At 31.3% G+C, this 17,536-nt stretch overlaps 10 protein-coding genes across 10 annotated transcripts, besides 2 other annotated features; 3 read left to right on the forward strand and 7 right to left on the reverse strand.

Moving 5' to 3' along the window:
* Positions 1-356: 356 nt before the first annotated feature.
* TVAGG3_0579570 (nonsense-mediated mRNA decay protein 3 family) lies at positions 357-1,804 on the reverse strand (the record flags this gene model as incomplete). The annotated part of the gene is made up of 1 exon (XM_001319302.1): positions 360-1,799. The coding sequence occupies one exon, from the start codon at positions 1,797-1,799 to the stop codon at positions 360-362; it is 1,440 nt and encodes a 479-aa protein (XP_001319337.1).
* Positions 1,805-2,109: 305 nt separating this feature from the next.
* TVAGG3_0579580 (uncharacterized protein) lies at positions 2,110-2,601 on the reverse strand (the record flags this gene model as incomplete). The annotated part of the gene is made up of 1 exon (XM_001319303.2): positions 2,140-2,601. One exon carries the CDS (start codon positions 2,599-2,601, stop codon positions 2,140-2,142), a length of 462 nt encoding a protein of 153 aa, XP_001319338.1.
* Positions 2,602-3,027: 426 nt separating this feature from the next.
* Positions 3,028-3,855, forward strand: TVAGG3_0579590 (uncharacterized protein; the record flags this gene model as incomplete). The annotated part of the gene is made up of 1 exon (XM_001319304.1): positions 3,028-3,855. One exon carries the CDS (start codon positions 3,028-3,030, stop codon positions 3,853-3,855), a length of 828 nt encoding a protein of 275 aa, XP_001319339.1.
* Positions 3,856-4,043: 188 nt separating this feature from the next.
* Positions 4,044-4,183: a mobile genetic element.
* Positions 4,184-4,185: 2 nt separating this feature from the next.
* Positions 4,186-5,770: a mobile genetic element.
* Positions 5,771-7,070: 1,300 nt separating this feature from the next.
* TVAGG3_0579630 (uncharacterized protein) lies at positions 7,071-7,895 on the forward strand (the record flags this gene model as incomplete). Its single annotated transcript, XM_001319305.1, has 1 exon — positions 7,071-7,895. The coding sequence occupies one exon, from the start codon at positions 7,071-7,073 to the stop codon at positions 7,893-7,895; it is 825 nt and encodes a 274-aa protein (XP_001319340.1).
* A 303-nt stretch (positions 7,896-8,198) lies between these two features.
* TVAGG3_0579640 (spectrin binding) lies at positions 8,199-9,701 on the forward strand (the record flags this gene model as incomplete). The annotated part of the gene is made up of 1 exon (XM_001319306.1): positions 8,199-9,701. One exon carries the CDS (start codon positions 8,199-8,201, stop codon positions 9,699-9,701), a length of 1,503 nt encoding a protein of 500 aa, XP_001319341.1.
* Positions 9,702-9,918: 217 nt separating this feature from the next.
* On the reverse strand, positions 9,919-10,489 carry TVAGG3_0579650 (ribosomal protein S14; the record flags this gene model as incomplete). Its single annotated transcript, XM_001319307.2, has 1 exon — positions 10,006-10,488. One exon carries the CDS (start codon positions 10,486-10,488, stop codon positions 10,006-10,008), a length of 483 nt encoding a protein of 160 aa, XP_001319342.1.
* Positions 10,490-10,948: 459 nt separating this feature from the next.
* Positions 10,949-11,655, reverse strand: TVAGG3_0579660 (E set domains family; the record flags this gene model as incomplete). The annotated part of the gene is made up of 1 exon (XM_001319308.1): positions 11,137-11,655. The coding sequence occupies one exon, from the start codon at positions 11,653-11,655 to the stop codon at positions 11,137-11,139; it is 519 nt and encodes a 172-aa protein (XP_001319343.1).
* Positions 11,656-12,002: 347 nt separating this feature from the next.
* TVAGG3_0579670 (uncharacterized protein) lies at positions 12,003-14,591 on the reverse strand (the record flags this gene model as incomplete). The annotated part of the gene is made up of 1 exon (XM_001319309.1): positions 12,003-14,591. One exon carries the CDS (start codon positions 14,589-14,591, stop codon positions 12,003-12,005), a length of 2,589 nt encoding a protein of 862 aa, XP_001319344.1.
* A 145-nt stretch (positions 14,592-14,736) lies between these two features.
* Positions 14,737-15,381, reverse strand: TVAGG3_0579690 (H/ACA ribonucleoprotein complex non-core subunit NAF1 family; the record flags this gene model as incomplete). The annotated part of the gene is made up of 1 exon (XM_001319310.1): positions 14,737-15,381. The coding sequence occupies one exon, from the start codon at positions 15,379-15,381 to the stop codon at positions 14,737-14,739; it is 645 nt and encodes a 214-aa protein (XP_001319345.1).
* A 276-nt stretch (positions 15,382-15,657) lies between these two features.
* TVAGG3_0579680 (spectrin binding) lies at positions 15,658-16,825 on the reverse strand (the record flags this gene model as incomplete). The annotated part of the gene is made up of 1 exon (XM_001319311.2): positions 15,658-16,398. The coding sequence occupies one exon, from the start codon at positions 16,396-16,398 to the stop codon at positions 15,658-15,660; it is 741 nt and encodes a 246-aa protein (XP_001319346.1).
* Between the last annotated feature and the right edge of the window lie 711 nt (positions 16,826-17,536).

A 17,536-nucleotide genomic window follows, 5' to 3' on the forward strand; every position in this document is an offset into this window, starting at 1 on the left:
ATTTTATTGTAATTTTTTGACATGTAAAGTAATTTTTGATGCATTGTCAAAAAAATCTTTGTTCTAAAATTGAAGTCTATTTAAGGATAATCTTGTATACATCTGACCTTAATTAAAAATTCTTACAAATAATATGAATCATCATTAAACAAGTGAATTGAATGATATGTTATTCGGATGTATGTTCACACATTTAAGTTTGTTTCGAAACCATTCGCTCTGAATAAGACAATTATGAAATCTGAAGCATAATCAATGAATACATAATTGCATTGATGAAATTAAAAAAAATTGATTAAGAAGTAAATAAGAATAAAATAAATTTATACTTTATTATAAATATAAAACTCTATGAACTTTTAATGCTTCAAATACTCTGGTGTGAATGAATATTGCTCACCAGTTTCATCGATCTTCATCTCAGAAAGTCCGATTGTTGTTTCCAAGAGTTGATTTTCTGGTTTTCCTTCAGCGTCTGGGTTCTTGTAGATATCGACATCTTGTCTGAGTTCCTTGTCATCTTCCATCTCATCCATGAAGTTCTCGAACTCTTCATCATCAGAAGACTTATGAGGAGCGAGTTCTTTGACCTTCCACTTTCTGATGCCGTGTTTCTTTTCGTGTGTCCTGCCAACGATGATAACTTTGGAGATGTCGTATTTCTTGATGACATCTTCGACCTTGTCTGGGAGAACAAGTGTCCTGAGATCGTATGCAAGGCATGGCTCTCCAATGTGTAAGTGGTCGCCGAGATGTGTCCTGACCATGATCTGTTCTTCGTAGTTTTCATCGGCCAATTCGACATCAGCTAATTGGAACTGTCCGTTCCTTGGTCCGAATGGTTCAATGTTCAATACATTGAACTTTGTAACGGAGTCGATTGTGCAGACAGGGTCGAATTGGTTCTTCCAGTATGTTGGACCATCAATGTCGATTGGTGTTGCTGTCATTGGGTCGACAAGACGGATAATCTTAGTAACTCTGTGGACAACAGCTACGTGAGCTTGGTTTCCTGTCTTTTTGACAAAGAAATCTGGTAAAATGACGAAATCTTGGCGACATACTGGTGGAACTTTGACTGGATATGAGAATCTCATATCGAGAGTACCGTTTTGGATATCTTCACCAACTTGCTTGGCTGTTTCATCGTACTTGGCTGGAGAATGCTGAAGTAAGAAGTTGATAAAACGATTTGCACCGGCTTTGTCTGGGAAATGGAAGTCAACGCCGTCATCAACGCGTTCAAGTGATGTAGTGCCTGCATGGGCTCTGTGCTTGAGGATAAGCTGCTCAAGTCTGAAGAGAGATCTTTTGTGTCTAACGTTTTGACGGAGCTGAACGTTAGCAATCCAGTGCTCACGTGGTGTAGCTGCTTCAACACACTTAGGGCATTGGACAATGTTGACGACAAATGTGACAATGACTGTTTGGCGAAGGACTGTTCCATTTAATGCTTCTTTTTGAAGAGTAAGAGATACACGGATACGGCGAGAGTGTGGTTCTGTATATAAGAATTGAGAATCAACGATTTTCATGTCTTTGAGGCCATTGACTTTGGATAAGCAAATGGATAAGAGTTCTGGTGATTCAAGTTCGGCATGCTGCCATGTTGTTGGGCCAGTCTGATAACGGCCACAGTTCTTGCAGTAAACAACAGCAGAAGTATTTGGAACTGTGTCTGTAAAATCGACCTTCTGCTTTAAGCAATCAATGCACATGTTGAATGGATTTGGTTCTGTTGGGACACCGCAAATGCAGCATGGTACTTTCACTACTGCGTCATCAACTACCTCAGTCATCAGATTTGTCTTCTAAAATTTTAATTGAGAGCACATTTCTTTTATGTTCAATGTAATATGCTTGGAAATATCAATTTAAATAAAATCTAAATGACATTAGTTTCTCAGAATTTTTTGAAGATTTTTTTTCAATGAACATCCTACAATCTAATTTTCTTAATTTCATGCAGTAATCTTTCTACCTTGGCATCTCATAAGTATATTGCCCGGTAAAAAGCGAATCCGAAAAAATATTATAACAATTTTTTTACAAATGTCTTCCTATTGTTTTCAGATCTTGTGTATACTTCAATTGAAAAAGAATCATACTATAAAATAACATTTTTATATAACACAAACATTATTCAAACAAAGATGTATTTTTTGGAGTCAAATCTGCTGCATCTAAATTTCTAAACTGCGTTATTGCGCTAATATTAGCAGCAATTTCTTGAGCTTCCTGATATTTGTTTGTAGAATCCGTTAGGTATGGAATTAAGTCTTGAGCTTGTTGTATTGTTTCTGTAAATTTATTCATTGATTGTTCAACTCTTCTATTTAATTCTATCTGTTTTTCAAGAATATTTGCGAGATTTGAATTTAATTCGCTTGTTTCTGTGGCTTCTAACTCTCTCAGAAGTGCTTGGTCTTCGGGACTAAAGCTATCCAAAACCGAATCATTTGTTTCTGCAAAATTCAAAATATTGGTTTCTCTCTGCGTAGGTTTTGTATGATTGGTAATATTGTATGGCGTAGACATGCTCCTTGGAGGCATTTTCCTTGGTGAATCCCCTTGAGTGCGTGGAGGAAGATCGAATATCATATGATATCAATTAAAACAGTTGTAAATTCAGGGTCTTTTGAACTATAATTACGGTTCCTTTTACACCCCCATAATATCAATCCTACATTTAAAGCAAATATATAGTTAATTTTAAATCTGTAGCCGATGTACATATACAATTAATAAGAAAAGAAGCATTCTAACAGTAAATAATTGATTGAAACTAAAATAATGATTATTGGAGTCAGCCTCTCTACATAACAATATCTCGTATAGTAGTTCATGAAATTAAGTTGTAAGATATTGATTTTCGGTCATATAACGTACTTTCGTGGTCGCTATACATTCAATTTTTCCATGCAATTCCATTATAATCCATATTCGTAAATTTAAAACCTAAAAATGCATTTTAGATTTGTTACAAAATTTTCTTTCTGTCAAGCCGCAAAATTTTTCAAAAACAACATGCTAGCTGGTTTAGTATATTATGAAAACAATTTAACTAACTTTGAAGAATATCATCAGAAAGTGCTTAAGAAATGTAAGATCCATATAGATAACCCTCGTAAATATGATGACAAGATTATTGAACTTAGCGAGAAGTTATATAGTATCTATCCTGATATCATCCCTACGAAACTGTATTCTTATTATAATCAAATTCAAGTAAAATATCAAACATTCTTGTCATATACACATTTCCACTATTTTGGTCAAATTGAAACAGAAAATATTCTTAATCATCTTGCATACGTATCAGATAAAGCATACGAATATTTAGAACAAATTTCAATTATCAATTCTTGGAAATATCGAATTTGTTGTTTTCTCTTGCCTCACACAAACTGGAATACATGGCTTCACAACCTATTGGAAATGATGATAGATGACATTTACGGTATCATCAAATCAAGCGCATGGAACTTTGTTACTGAAGTTCAAAATCTCGCCAAATATCTTCATACACAAAGCCAAAATTATTGTGATTTAAGGAAATGTCAAGATGGTGAACTACTCCAAATTACTCGAGAACTAGCCGAAGATTTTACCCTCTTTCGACCATTAAAATTAGGGAATTTCTTCACGACCGAAAAAGAATGGGAAAAATGTCTTGAGTTTGCATCATACGCTGAAAAATTAATTAATGAAGGGAAAAATAGAGTTCCACATTACCTTTATGATCTGAATAATCGGTCAGAAGAATATAATCCTATTTATGATGTTGTTGTTTTTTATTTCTCAAAAAAAGTTACTACAATTGAAGAATTGAACAAAGTATTAAAATTAAATTAACTTAATTTTTACAAAGTAGTTCAATCCATATTGTTACCTCTCCAAATCAGAGTCTGTCCGCTCACTCTGAGATACAAAATCACAATGTGTAAATGTTTGTAATATGCCTCTATATGCATACATACAGTTTCCCGAAATACGCGTCGAATACACGACAAATCTGTCAAAAAAAATTATATTGGATTAAGGGTGCCCTATAACGATAATGTAAACATCACAAAATTAACCTTATTAGAACTCGAATGAATGGATTATCCAGATTCTAGTTCTCAATATAATAGCCTTAAAAGTGCTTTTCTGAGGGTGGTCTATCGTCTATAGGGCACCCTTAAAGGTACATTCACTAGGCGATAACAGTAAAATGGGATGAAAATAGGATAAATAGCATCCCTATATAGTGCCTAACAATATTTATACGGGCCAAAAAAAATTTGGCTAGAGATTTGGCGAGTTATAAAACTTAGAAAATTGAGAGGGATTTTTATTTTTGAATTTTTTTGGAAAGTTAAAATTGCGATTAAAAATCGATTTCCAGGAGAACTAAGCATCTCATCATATATTTAAATCAATAAAAATATTAAATAATAGTTGAATAGTATAACAACGTGAAATTATGGCTGAATCTACAGAAAAAATGAAAATATTTGACATTTTTGAAAATTCATACGTTAGATGGTGACAGACTCATAAACTATACTTTAGCTAAGATTGATATATGGTTTCAACAACACATGGTTAAAATCGTAAAAATGTTTTAGATTTCAAAAAGATATATATGGTAATATAATGGAACAAAGTCAACAAATAGCATGTTAAATATGTTATAATTAACTTTTTATTAGATCCAATAGTAGATATCGAATGGTTTCCAGCTTTATGGTTAAATATTTTCTTTCGAGCTTCTCTTTAACTGTTGTATTAAGGTTGTAAATTTTTGATGCTAGAAACTATGGAATCTTCTTTGCTGCTGCATTTTTCTTGAGAGTTCTTGCAATTTCGAATAGATCTGCGCATTGTATGAAATGGAGGCTTTAAAATATCTTGAAAACAGAATAGGACTGCTTTTCCAAAGGAATGCTTACTTGTAAATCAGAGAGTTTCAAAATTGAGAGCAAGATTATCATCATAACTTTCGATTTTGCTGCGAAAAAGGAAGACAAGTAATTAACAAATCATTTACTGTTGTTCATCAAAAGAAGAAAACTTTGATAACAACTAATGATGATAAAATCAAGCTATCTTTTAATATTTTAAATTGATAAGACATTCAAAATATTTGAATGGTTTAAAATATTTTTTTTAATTTCTATAAGATATTATCATGATTATATAATAAAATTTAAATTTTTATTCAAAAAGGCAATATTTCAAACTTTTAATTTCAAAAATCTTAATTCTGCAATAAGTGTATTTAATTGTAGCAAATTTAATGATCCTTCGTCATGCTTAGCAATTTGGAACTCATAAATTAATGATTTCTTCAAGTAAAATTCTGCATTATTTCAAAAGTCAATAATTCTCGAGTAACTTTTCTTCAAACCCTAACCATTATATTATATGTATAATGGAGAATAATTGCAAAGAAAGATAGCCGAATTTACTGGGTAGTTCTTGTGATGCGAAATAATTGCAAATTAACACCTAGTTTTAACAGCATCAATCTCTTTTTGCTCTCATTTAAATGCATTCGCACACTTTAATTTTGAAATATAAGAGTTTTGGAAATTATCAAATTTATCTGCTCAAATACTATAGATCTTCATAAGTGTTAATAGAATCATTAGCCTTACATATAGTGTTTAATATAATGATGCACATTATACTGGGATTCATTCCTTATTCATCTAGTTATTATAAGATTTACAACCCCATGAAAATTTAAAATTTTGTCAAAAATAGTGAATGTACCTTTATTGGATTAAAAATATAATATTAAAAGAAACGTTTATTAATAGTACCTTAAAGATACTACGGAAGTTTGAACGTTATTTTGGCAAATAAAAAAAATTTCCTTGACAATTGTCTAACAGGCAAAGTCGTTCAATACTTGCAATATAGATTATATCATTTGGTATAATGAAGTATACTCTTAACTCTAATATATGTATGACTTTTAAGCAATTATAATTAGTTTTATTTCTGCATAACCTACATTGAAAAAAAAATATTGGTAATTTTCCAAATGCTGAAAAATATGGGACTTACATGAAGAAAATAAGAGATCTGTGCATCAGAATATATATGTTAATTTTTGATATTTTATATGAAAAAATCCCTTGATGATTCGACAATATTATTTATATATTTATATAGTATTTGGAAAAGATATAATAATATTAAACTTTCAGAAGATTCTGCCTAAGCGTTTTGGAGAAAAAGTGTTTTCAAGTTCATTATTTAAAAGGTAGACTGTTTCATAGTCATTAGACATCTACAAACTTTATCAATAGAACTTCGGTCAAAAAGGTTTGCTACAAACAATCACGAAAATTCGCTAATCTTTGATATTCATTAAACGTATACGGATTTTAAAATTTAATTCAGCCAACCACAAAATTTCCAATTTACCATTACACTCATTTAATTTTCCAAACGGGATCCCTAAATTAAAAATCAAATATTAAAAGAAATGTTTATTAATAATATCTTAGAACTTATTTGGCAATGTAGATGTCTTTCATTCTGTAAAATTAGAATATTTGAGATCATCTGTGCAAATTAGTAATTCTAAGAATTTTCAGAGGATTTACATGTTTTAACTATTAACTATCTGAATAATCTATTTATTGTACATATTTTTCTGAACGATGTCTGGAATTCAACAAAAAATCACTTCAAAAAAGAAGTGTCTGGATATTTAAATGTAACATTGAACATTATCATTCAGATAATCATTTTGGATGTAATATGGTTTGGAAACATACAACTTTTTGAATTCTTTTGATGAGAACTGGAAATATTTGGTTTGAAGAGGACTTTCCGATATGAGATAAGATCAATCTTCCAATTATATCATTTATGCAGCATGATCTTGTTCAGATGACTCGTATTCCGTGCCAAAAAAAAATTATGACATAGATCTATCGTTGTTTCGCCCACTTTGTAAAATATTTTGAGAAAAAGGAAGTATAATTTGAATTTAAAACCTAAGAATGCATTTTAGGTTTGTTACAAAATTTTCTTTCTGTCAAGCCGCAAAATTTTTCAAAAACCACATGTTCGCTGGTATTGTCAATTATGAAGACCATTTCTCTTACTTTGAAGAAATTCATCAGAAAGTGCTTGAGAAATGTAAGGTCCATATAAAAGACCCTGGTAATCTTGATCTCAAGATTATTGATCTTAGTGAGAAGTTATATAGTATCTATCCTGATATCATCCCTACGAAACTGTTTTCTTATTATAATCAAATTCAACAAAAATATCAAATCTTCTTGTCACAAACAAAATTCGACTATTTTAGTCAAGCTGAAATCGAAAATATTATTAATCATCTTGCATACGTATCAGATAAAGCATACGAATATTTAGAACAAATTTCAATTATCAATTCTTGGAAATATCGAATTTGTTGTTTTCTCTTGCCTCACACAAACTGGAATACATGGCTTCACAACCTATTGGAAATGATGATAGATGACATTTACGGTATCATCAAATCAAGCGCATGGAACTTTGTTACTGAAGTTCAAAATCTCGCCAAATATCTTCATACACAAAGCCAAAATTATTGTGATTTAAGGAAAGATGAAGATAGTGAACTATACCAGCTTACTCAATCACTAGTCTCAAATATCTCCCACTTTCAACCTTTAAAATTAGGGGATTTCTTCTCGACTGAAAAAGAATGGGAAAAGTGCCTTGAGTTTGCATCATATGCTGAAAAATTAATTAAGGAAGGAAAAACTAATATTCCACGTTACCTTTATGATCTGAGGAATCGATCAGATGATTTTGATCCTTATTATAGTGTTCTTTTTTATTATTCATATAGGATTTCTACAATTGAAGAATTGAACGAATTATTAAAATTAAATTAATTTGATTTTTGCAATGTAGGATAAGTTAGTTTAGTGGGATATAAAACAACAGAGCGTAAATTTTTTTAAACATACTTTGAAAAGTTTTTTTTTTTGGTCTTGACAAACAAGTGGTAAAAATGACATTTTACAAATGTAAACTTTGTAAAGTTAAAATGTCGTTTTTTTGGAAAATGTAGCTCTCCATTTCAAATTTCCGAAATCGTTGTTTTCCATAGGTATAATATTGTTTTCGCTTACAATGAGCACCAAATTTTTTTATTTGAATACACGCCTAAGTATGAAGAAATATAAAATTTTTTAATGTCTGCTAAAGACAATCATCCAAAGAAATACAGTGAATTTAGAAGTATTTATAAATACTACATTGATTCATATAATGCGTTGTATCAATTAAAAACTGAAAAAGAAGAAGAATTAAACTCGATTTACAAAATGATCAAAACAAACCTCATTGATTCAAAGGAATATCCACCAGAAAAGATTATGAATGGAATTTTACACACCATTCCATTTAATAACCGCTACGCGAAGTCATACTTGAAACTTGCCAAACTCATTTCGGATGATTATCATGTAACAGAGATCCATGATATCGATAAGATGCTTAGATACTTGTTTTATAAAGAGTATGGAATTAATTTAGACAAATCCGATGATTTTAATAATGAGAAGTATGAAATACTAGATATTTTTGAAGAAAATACAATTTGCAATGCAATTATGAAAAATGACCTTAAAAAATTCATCTCGTTCACGGAATCGGAGCATTTTAATAAAGATCAGCAGATTAACAGCCAATTATATGCATATTCTTACGTAGCTTCTTCATTACTTGAAATTTGCTGTTACTACGGAGCAGTTGATTGTTTCAAGTTAATGAGATCAAAATTTTGTTCGGAAATTACAAAAGGTTGTCTTATTCTTTCTTTTTTGGGAGGAAATCCAGACATCATGAGTGAATGTTTGAAGCATCAACAACCCGATAAAGACTGCATGGAATATGCAATTATTTCACATAACATTGACTTTGTTTCATTCTTGATGAATGAATACAACATTGAGATCAATTTAAATTATTGCGGAACTTTTAATAACCTTGATACATTTTTAGTTTATTTGGATCAAACTAATAATGTTAACGAATGCTTTGTTGAATCTCCAGCATTTGACACTCCATCTCTTTGCGAATATTTCCTTTACATTGGTGTAGATATCAATGCACAAAATAGAGAATTAGCAACTGCTCTTCATTATGCAGCATTGGATAATAAAAAAGAAATTGCCGAACTTCTGCTTTCCCATGGTGCAAATATCAATTCAAAAGATTTGAATGGAGAAACACCTCTTCATTATGCGACAAGTTCAGATTACAATGAAACATATGAATTATTTCTCTCACATGGTGCAAATATCGATGAAAAAGATACACAAGGACAAACCTCTCTTTACAAAGCAGCATTTTATGGTAAAAAAGAAGTAGTTGAACTACTTCTCTCACATGGTGCAAATATCAATGAAAAAAATAAATTTGGACAAACTGTCCTTCATGGAGGAGTATTTAGTGATAACAAAGAAACAATTGAATTCATTCTCTCACAAGATGTAAATGTCAATGAAAAAGATAACTGTGGACAAACAGCTCTTCATCTTGCAGCATTAAATAATAAAATAGAAATGGCTGAAATTCTTATCTCACGTGGTGCAAATATCAACGAAAAAGATGAAGTTGGACATACAGCTCTTGATGATGCACTCTTGACAAACAGTACAGAAATTGCTGAATTTCTTAAAAATCGGGTTTAAAAAATCATTTTAGTGTCCAAGGAGTTCGTTTGAATCATTCATAATTTTGGTAAAAAACTCGTTATATAAATCCATCTCTAGAGAATTTTTTTTAATAATGCAAAATGTGTCTGATAAGCGTATCATATATGTTTTGTCACAATTTTTGTAAAGGCTGTAGACTTTTCAATTAAAGACTAACGAAAATGAAAATTATCTGAATATTTGAAATGAAAATAAATTTGATAGTAGCGGAAGCTATGTAAAATTGTAATAATGAAATAAAGAAAAGTATTTTGGGCAAACAAGAGGAGTTTATGATGATTTAGAGACGACGACCACGGCGGCCACCCTTCCTGCGAGTAGAATCGTGTGGGAGTGGTGTAACATCCTCAATACGGCCAATCTTAACGCCAGCACGGGCAAGGGCGCGAAGAGCAGATTGGGCACCCTGAGCTGGGAGGCGGCGGGATGAACCACCTTCACCACGGAACTTGATGTGAACGCCATCAACGCCGAGCTCCTTCAGACGGGCAGCAACGGCCTGAGCGGCAAGCATAGCGGCGTATGGTGTAGCTTCATCACGCTGAGCACGAACGGCGATACCACCTGTGCAGCGAGCAAGTGTTTCAGAGCCAGAAAGATCTGTAACATGGACGAATGTATCGTTCTTTGAAGCATAAATGTGAGCAACGCCCATAACGATTTCGCCATCGCGCTTGACTGGGCCGAGTTGGACATCCTTCTTGGAGGTAGCCTGTTGTTCAGCTGGGGCAGCAGCTGGTTGTGCTTGTTGTTCAGCAGACATGAAAAAAAAAGGAAGGGCCAAAAAACGGGGACGATAGATTTAGAGCGAGGACAAAAGAAATACTATTAATTTTATGTATATTCTCATATTTTGATGCATTTTTGCTTTTTTCCTTAAAATTACCTTTCAAAAATGTCTCTATTTCATTCGAATTTCAAAAATTATTATTTTTTGACTTTCGCAATAGAGAAATAATTAAATCTAAATGTTCTACTCTGAAATTATTCTCTCTCCAACTTGAATAGCTGCTATATTCTATTTGGATTCTCTAATTTTACTGAATATTTCTTGATAATAGTCATCTCCATTATCATTCTTCGAAATATTAACTAATTGTTAATGCTTTTTAGATATTTTCATTAATAAGTTCGAAATATTGAAATAATGAAATAAGGATTTATCAAATATTGCTTAAGACAGAATTTTAAGAGTTACTTATAATCAAAATATCTATGATAGAAGGTATTTACAAATAAAAAAATTAAAATTAAACAAGAACATATAAACAACAAGTATAATGACTGCTTAGTGGTAATATAATTGATTTGATTAATAGTCAAGAATAAATCAATTTGAAAGTTTTTGGTTTCGAAAATTTTCGTGCAAATTGCAAAATTTCCAGAAAAATCAGGTAGGTAATAAATATAATTATTCAACATCTTCGGATTCGTCGTGGAGAGCTTCTAATTCTTGTCTTTCCCACTTATCATATTCTTCGCGATGTAATTTTTCAATATCAAGGTCTTTAACATTAATTGGTGCTTCATAGCAAGCTAGTCTATCATTTCTTTCTCTGAAAATTAGTCTAATATTATAATTTCCTACCGGAAGCGTTGGGGGAACAGGAATTTGAACACCATAAACCACTTGAGAAAATGAAGCTGGGCAAATCAAAATTCCAGGCCTGCAAAGTGGATCTAAAAGACGTTGAAATGGAATTCGGCTATTTATGAGCTGAACTTCTAAGTATGGTTCTTGAACTTTATGATTAAGTTCAGCAATGAGTTGAATAACCAAATTCATTCCTCGAGTATCCAAAGGATGATAAATTTCGAATTTTTTGATTTGAAAATATTGCTTTGTTTGCCCTGGGCACTGTTTGTACTGTGTTTTAACGAATTGCTCTCCGCCTTCGGCTGCAGTTAGAAAAAGTAGAAAGCTAAACATTTGAAAAATAAAAAAAAAATCGGAAATTTTTAGGATATTGAGAATGAATCAGATTTTATATGATTTTTTCATTGCTTATAGTGCCATTCTTTTGTGTTGATGAAACACTACTCCAAAATCCTATCCCGGAATGAAGTTAGATCAATTTCAGAAATTTCGATTATTGGAATTGCTATTCATTCATTTAACATGTTACATTTGAGAAACATGCATCCTAAAAATGAGGTTCATAAACAGAAAACATGATATCAAATTGATTTGATATCGAATTAATATATTTGAAAGGTATATTGAACGAAAAAGCTTTAAAATTAAATTTATTCAAACAAAAAATATAAAGAAATATATTAAACGTAGCCAGGTCTTGCAATCATTGGTAAATTTGAGATCATCCTGTTATTTGATCCGGAACAAAGCAGTAGATAGTTTCTTATTTTCACTTTTTGGTCATCATTTGCTTCAGATTCGGCCATCATCAAAAAATCATTCCATGATTGATTAGAAATTATGATTTCTTGTGATGCGCAGTGCACAGCGAACTCTACTCTCTTTGATATCCATGTTCCCACTCCGAAAAATAGTTCTTCGTAAGGAATTGATTTTTTCAAAATTTCGGAAACTTCGATTTGTCTTCTCTTCAAAATCTGAATTGCATCAGGGAATTTTGATTCACAAATGGAGAAGACAATGCATGGCTCTGTCCACTCCATCTCTGGCCTAATCTCCATGAACTTGACAATATCCCATCCGTGTCTAGCAATCGTAGAAACAACTGCATAGAAAAAATTTTTTCTTTGGTCTTTGATTGGTGTTGACAACTTGTTTTCTATGACCAAAATAGCTGTTTTAATAATATCAGGTGCTGGTATTGACGATACATATGAATACTGGTACAAAATAGCAGCAAAAGCATGAGGAAAATTTGATAATAACATTTTGTGCTTTTGTTGGTCTAATAAGTATAATAAATTGCATGATAGAATGAAATCTGGGTGCTTAAGAGTATCTATCACATGAGGATGGTATAATACTTTTCGGTTCCATATAAAAGGTGTCATTGATAAAAAAGTGACATTGGGAACTTCCCCAAAAACTAAGTCATCATCATTTATACAAGAAATATCGATACTTGCAAGGAATGTTCGTGCTATTTTATCATCTACATTCTGTAATTTGATCATGCCGTTGAATGCTTGCACTTTCTTCTCTTTTGAACCTAAATTTATCGATGAAAGCATTTCTTGAGACATTGGTGGATTCGTTGTAGTCTCCCATTTGATATATAATGCAATATCATCTTCAGCAAGACCTAAAAACCTGTAATCTAAGCATAAACTGTCAAGTGTATCTCCTCGATTATATCTCCATCGTAATCTCTGAACAATGAATGAGTCTATGTATACACCATACTTTGGTAATGGTTTTCCTCTAAATACTATTGATTTTGAGGACTTTATTGCTGCATTATGAAGCAATATTAATCTTTTGCAGTCAAGTGATGGGTCGTCGACCATAAAGTCTTGCATGAGCCTATTTATTGGTAGTCTAAGTATAAGAAAGCATATTACTTCGCTCGAATCTTCCTCATTAAACTGAATTATTTGAGTTCTTGCATGTTTATCAATGTTTGATTGGTTTGAGTCATTATCTATGTTTTTCTTAAGTGTTTCTACTAAACTTTGAGCAATGTTTGCTTTAATTTTCGGAGGTAATTTCATTAAAACTTCTTGTTCGAATTCACAGCAATGGATTGGTAGATTTTCTTGGTCCTTATCACTTATAAAATCTTTAAATGCTTGAAGAAGTCTTCTATCAGAATCAGGAAAACCATTTTTGAGATGGTTAATTAAATTATCGAAATCATTTGCAATTTTTGGCCTTTCGATCATGTTTAAGTTAACAAGTTCTTCTTGTAACACTTTGACTGTGTTATATCTCGAACTAAGTCGAGTTATTTTTTCAACCAAAATATTATCGAAATAAGCTCTGTTTTTGTAGAATATTTCGGTTATAATCTTTGGTATAACTCTTGAATTATAATAAACATCGGCTAAAGATATTAAAATGTCATCAGATTCAATTTCTAAAATTTCTGCCATATATTTTCTTTTCAGAGGACTAGAAATTGATTGTGGTAATACATCTAATTGAATTCTACCGAAATTCTTTGATTTATTGCTTTCTGATCTCTCTGCCAAATATTTTACAAATGATGAATTAGAAAATGGAGAAACAAGCTCTTGGAACTTGTCTTTGTAGTCTAATGCATTACATATTGATGCAACTTCTAAAAAATCCAAGAAAATTCCGACTTTTAGATAATTTTCGTTCATTATTAATTTTTCGAATTGTTCTTTAAGGTAATTATCGAAATTTTCTTGCATATATATTGTTGCTAAGGTTTTTAGGAAATTATCGTAATGATCTTCGTTGAACTTGTATTTTTCGAACAAAAATATGATAATATCACGTATTTGAAAAGATTTTATGATGTCAAGAACGATTTCATTATGGTACTGAAAGTAAACATCAAATATTCTCTGAAAAAAACAATCTAATTTTTCAGAAGTTCCCAATATTGAAGAAATGTTTAATCTTTTCACGGATTTTGGAGATATTCTCAGAACTGTATCAATAAATGTCTTAGCAAATGGATTCTTTTGAACTAAAAGCGATAAACAATTAATAAATAAGATAGAATCATTTTCTGCAATGAAATAACTAGCTATTTCTGATGGTGTGTATGTGGTGAATAGAATTTCGATGTTAGATTTATCTCGCTTTATATCATCAAATTTAGAATTCAAATTATTGCTCCGATTGCCAATATATTCAACTAAATTTGACCAATTTCTATCCGATATTATGCATTGAAGGTCTGACATGATATTCTCGAGGGTGTCTCCGGGTGAAATAAAGGAGAAACATTTTTCCATCAAGAAATGTGACTTCAAAACATAATTTGTAATAAAGTCTTTTCCTCTAATGTATATTATTATGAAAACATTAGGATTAAACTTAATTATAAAATCTCTAATAAAAAATTAAATTTATTCTCTATTTCAAATTAAACAATAAAGCTTAATAAACATGTTCATCTTCGTCATCATCTTCATTGCCATAAATATCGTCATCATCTGAAGGTTTTTCAACAGCTTCATCGAATTTGTTAGAAGCATCAGTTCCCTTATATTTCCTAGCAATTAATTCCGGATCTGGTACTGAAGAATCTTCAACAACAGTGTACAAAACAGTTCCAACTGGATAATCACCATTTATGATCAATTTAGGATTCTCAATTTGTCCAAAGAGCTCAAGGACACGTGTAGTTGGCTTTCTGTCTTGTGTAAGAAGAAGAGAGCCTGGTTCTAATGGTTTACCTAAAAGATCTGCAGTGCAAAGGTTTCCTACTTTGTTAGAAATCCTGCATGCTGGTAATAGCTTCCAGTTTTCTGGAATGTTCTCTGGTACTTCGCCAGGTGGTAATTCGTGAGTTGGAATTTCATGAACGGATCTGATTGGCTTGTTGCTATCTGGATCATTATCTGTATACTTTGTTTCTAACTGTTCGTCGTCTGAATCGCTTGAACTTACATACATTTCAACGATTTTGAAAGCGTTTGCGGAAACTCTTACTTGTGGTTGAGGTTCTTCGTTCTTTTCCTCTTCTTCATCCATTAAGCTGTGGTATGCTTCCCACAAATCACTCTTCTGTTCACCATTCATGAAAAATTCTGTTAGACAAAAATACAAATAAACTATATAAATATAATGTATATAGACTAAAAATCATAAATTATAAATTTGACCAGACAAAACTTTAAAATTATCTAAAATTAAAAATATTACATGTTATAAGCAGTTATTTCTTTAAGTATTGGTAGTATAGGTAATGTTATGGTGATTTTCATTGTAAAAAGCTAAAATTTGAAAATAATTAAAAATTTTTAAAGGAAATTAATGCTGAGAAGGAACTAATGTGCTTTGCATATTTTTAATTCATCATTTAGCTCCATGACTCATTAAATACTGTTTGATACTTTGAGATTTGCAATGGGATGCAAAATTCATTACTGATTGACCTTGTTTTGTTTTTGCCTTGAGATTTGCACTTTTGTCAACGAGGTAACGAACAAGTTCTTCCGATTCTTCAGCAATTGCAACCATCAGAACAGTTGATCCGTCCGAAGGCATTTTGTAATTGATGTTCGCTCCATTATCAATAAGGAATTTGGCGATTGGATAATTACTGACGGCAACAACAAGAGGAGTCCTTCCAAAATTGTCAACGGCATCAATCTTTGCTCCTTTACTTAATAACAACTTTGCAGCATCAACAGAATTGTATGTTGCGCAGAAATGCAAAGCAGTCATTCCGTAAAAACTTGTTTTGTTGAAATCAGCACCATGTTCAAGTAACAAATTCAAAATGTATGAGGAAGAATTAGTTGATGCCATCATAACAGGAGTAACACCTTGCTTCAAATTCTGACTATTCATATCTGATCCCAGAGATATTAATTTCTCAATAACATCATTGCAATTATTTCCGCATGCGATGTGTAAAGCATTTTCTCCATCAGGATTCTTTTTATTGACATCAACACCAAGACTTGCAAGTTTATTTACAAGTTCAATGTTATTATTTTCAGCGGCAATCATCAATGCGTTCCATCCTGTTCTATCAACAGTGTTTACATCAGCACCTTTGGAAAGCATTGGTTGTAATTGTGTTCTTTGCATAAAGAATAAACAAATAATTGGAAATTCCTGTAATAGCAAATTTGGTAATAATCAAAAGGAATATGATATTGATCATATAACAATTTTCCATAATCAAGATTATGACTTATTGAAGCGGTTATATTACAATCAGTTCCAGGAGAAAATTTTGAAAGACATAAATGAATAATTTCGTCATTCCTTCCCATGAAGCTTTTGATTAAACAATTCCTTGTTATTTGTGCACCTTTCTCCAAAAGAAACTTGAAACACTTGACTGAACCATATTGTGAGCACCATTCAAGAATGAATTGATTTTTATAAAATAGATTTTCATTAAATGTTCCTTTTGCATAATGTCCCTTGAATACTTCGATGTTGTCATAAAGACATGAATGCATAACTGAATTGTTGCGATAAATATTCAAGATTTCATCGATAGTTTTTGGAATATATTCTTCTTGGATCATTGCAACTAAATTGAATGTCTTCTTGACAAGAGCTTGGAACCTAGGACTTAAATCAAAGTTTGGTCCAAAAAATTTAAACTTGAATTTATCATGCAATTTAAGGAAGAGTGAGTAGTAAGAACGAAGGGCTCTAGCATTGTAATTAGATGCTTGAACAATCATTCTAATAATGGAATTAATATCAAGTTTTTTGGACTCAACAACGTTAACAATTTTTTCGAACAATTCGTCTGCTTGTTCTTCCTTTAACAAATAAATCTCTGTGATTAATTTGTCAAGCCATGCATATTGTGCGCAAAGTTCCTCATATAGAAGGGAATCAAAGGTCATGATGCCTTTAAAAAATATGAAATTATAAACGAAAATTTTCAAATTTGTAAACGAAAATTTGCCACCGATTTCTTTACTGTAAGGATGTTTATATATGAAATAGTAAATATTATCAATTTTCTCGGAGAAAATGAGAAATTATAAGTTAAATTTTGGAAAATTTTCGATATCTCATTTTTTTATACCAACAATTGTATGATGTATGATTTGTTATGCATTGTAATGCAATATTTCAAATTTATTTAAAGCTAAACCTTCAATAAATTCATTGGAAAAAAAAACTTGAAAGTAAATTGCCGCAAGTCTTTGTTTTCATCTTAAATAGAATCAGTAAGCAAAATTATTAGAAATGATCATCA

This window comes from Trichomonas vaginalis, chromosome II (genome assembly GCF_026262505.1).
Source record: "Trichomonas vaginalis G3 chromosome II, whole genome shotgun sequence".
NCBI lineage: Eukaryota > Parabasalia > Trichomonadida > Trichomonadidae > Trichomonas > Trichomonas vaginalis.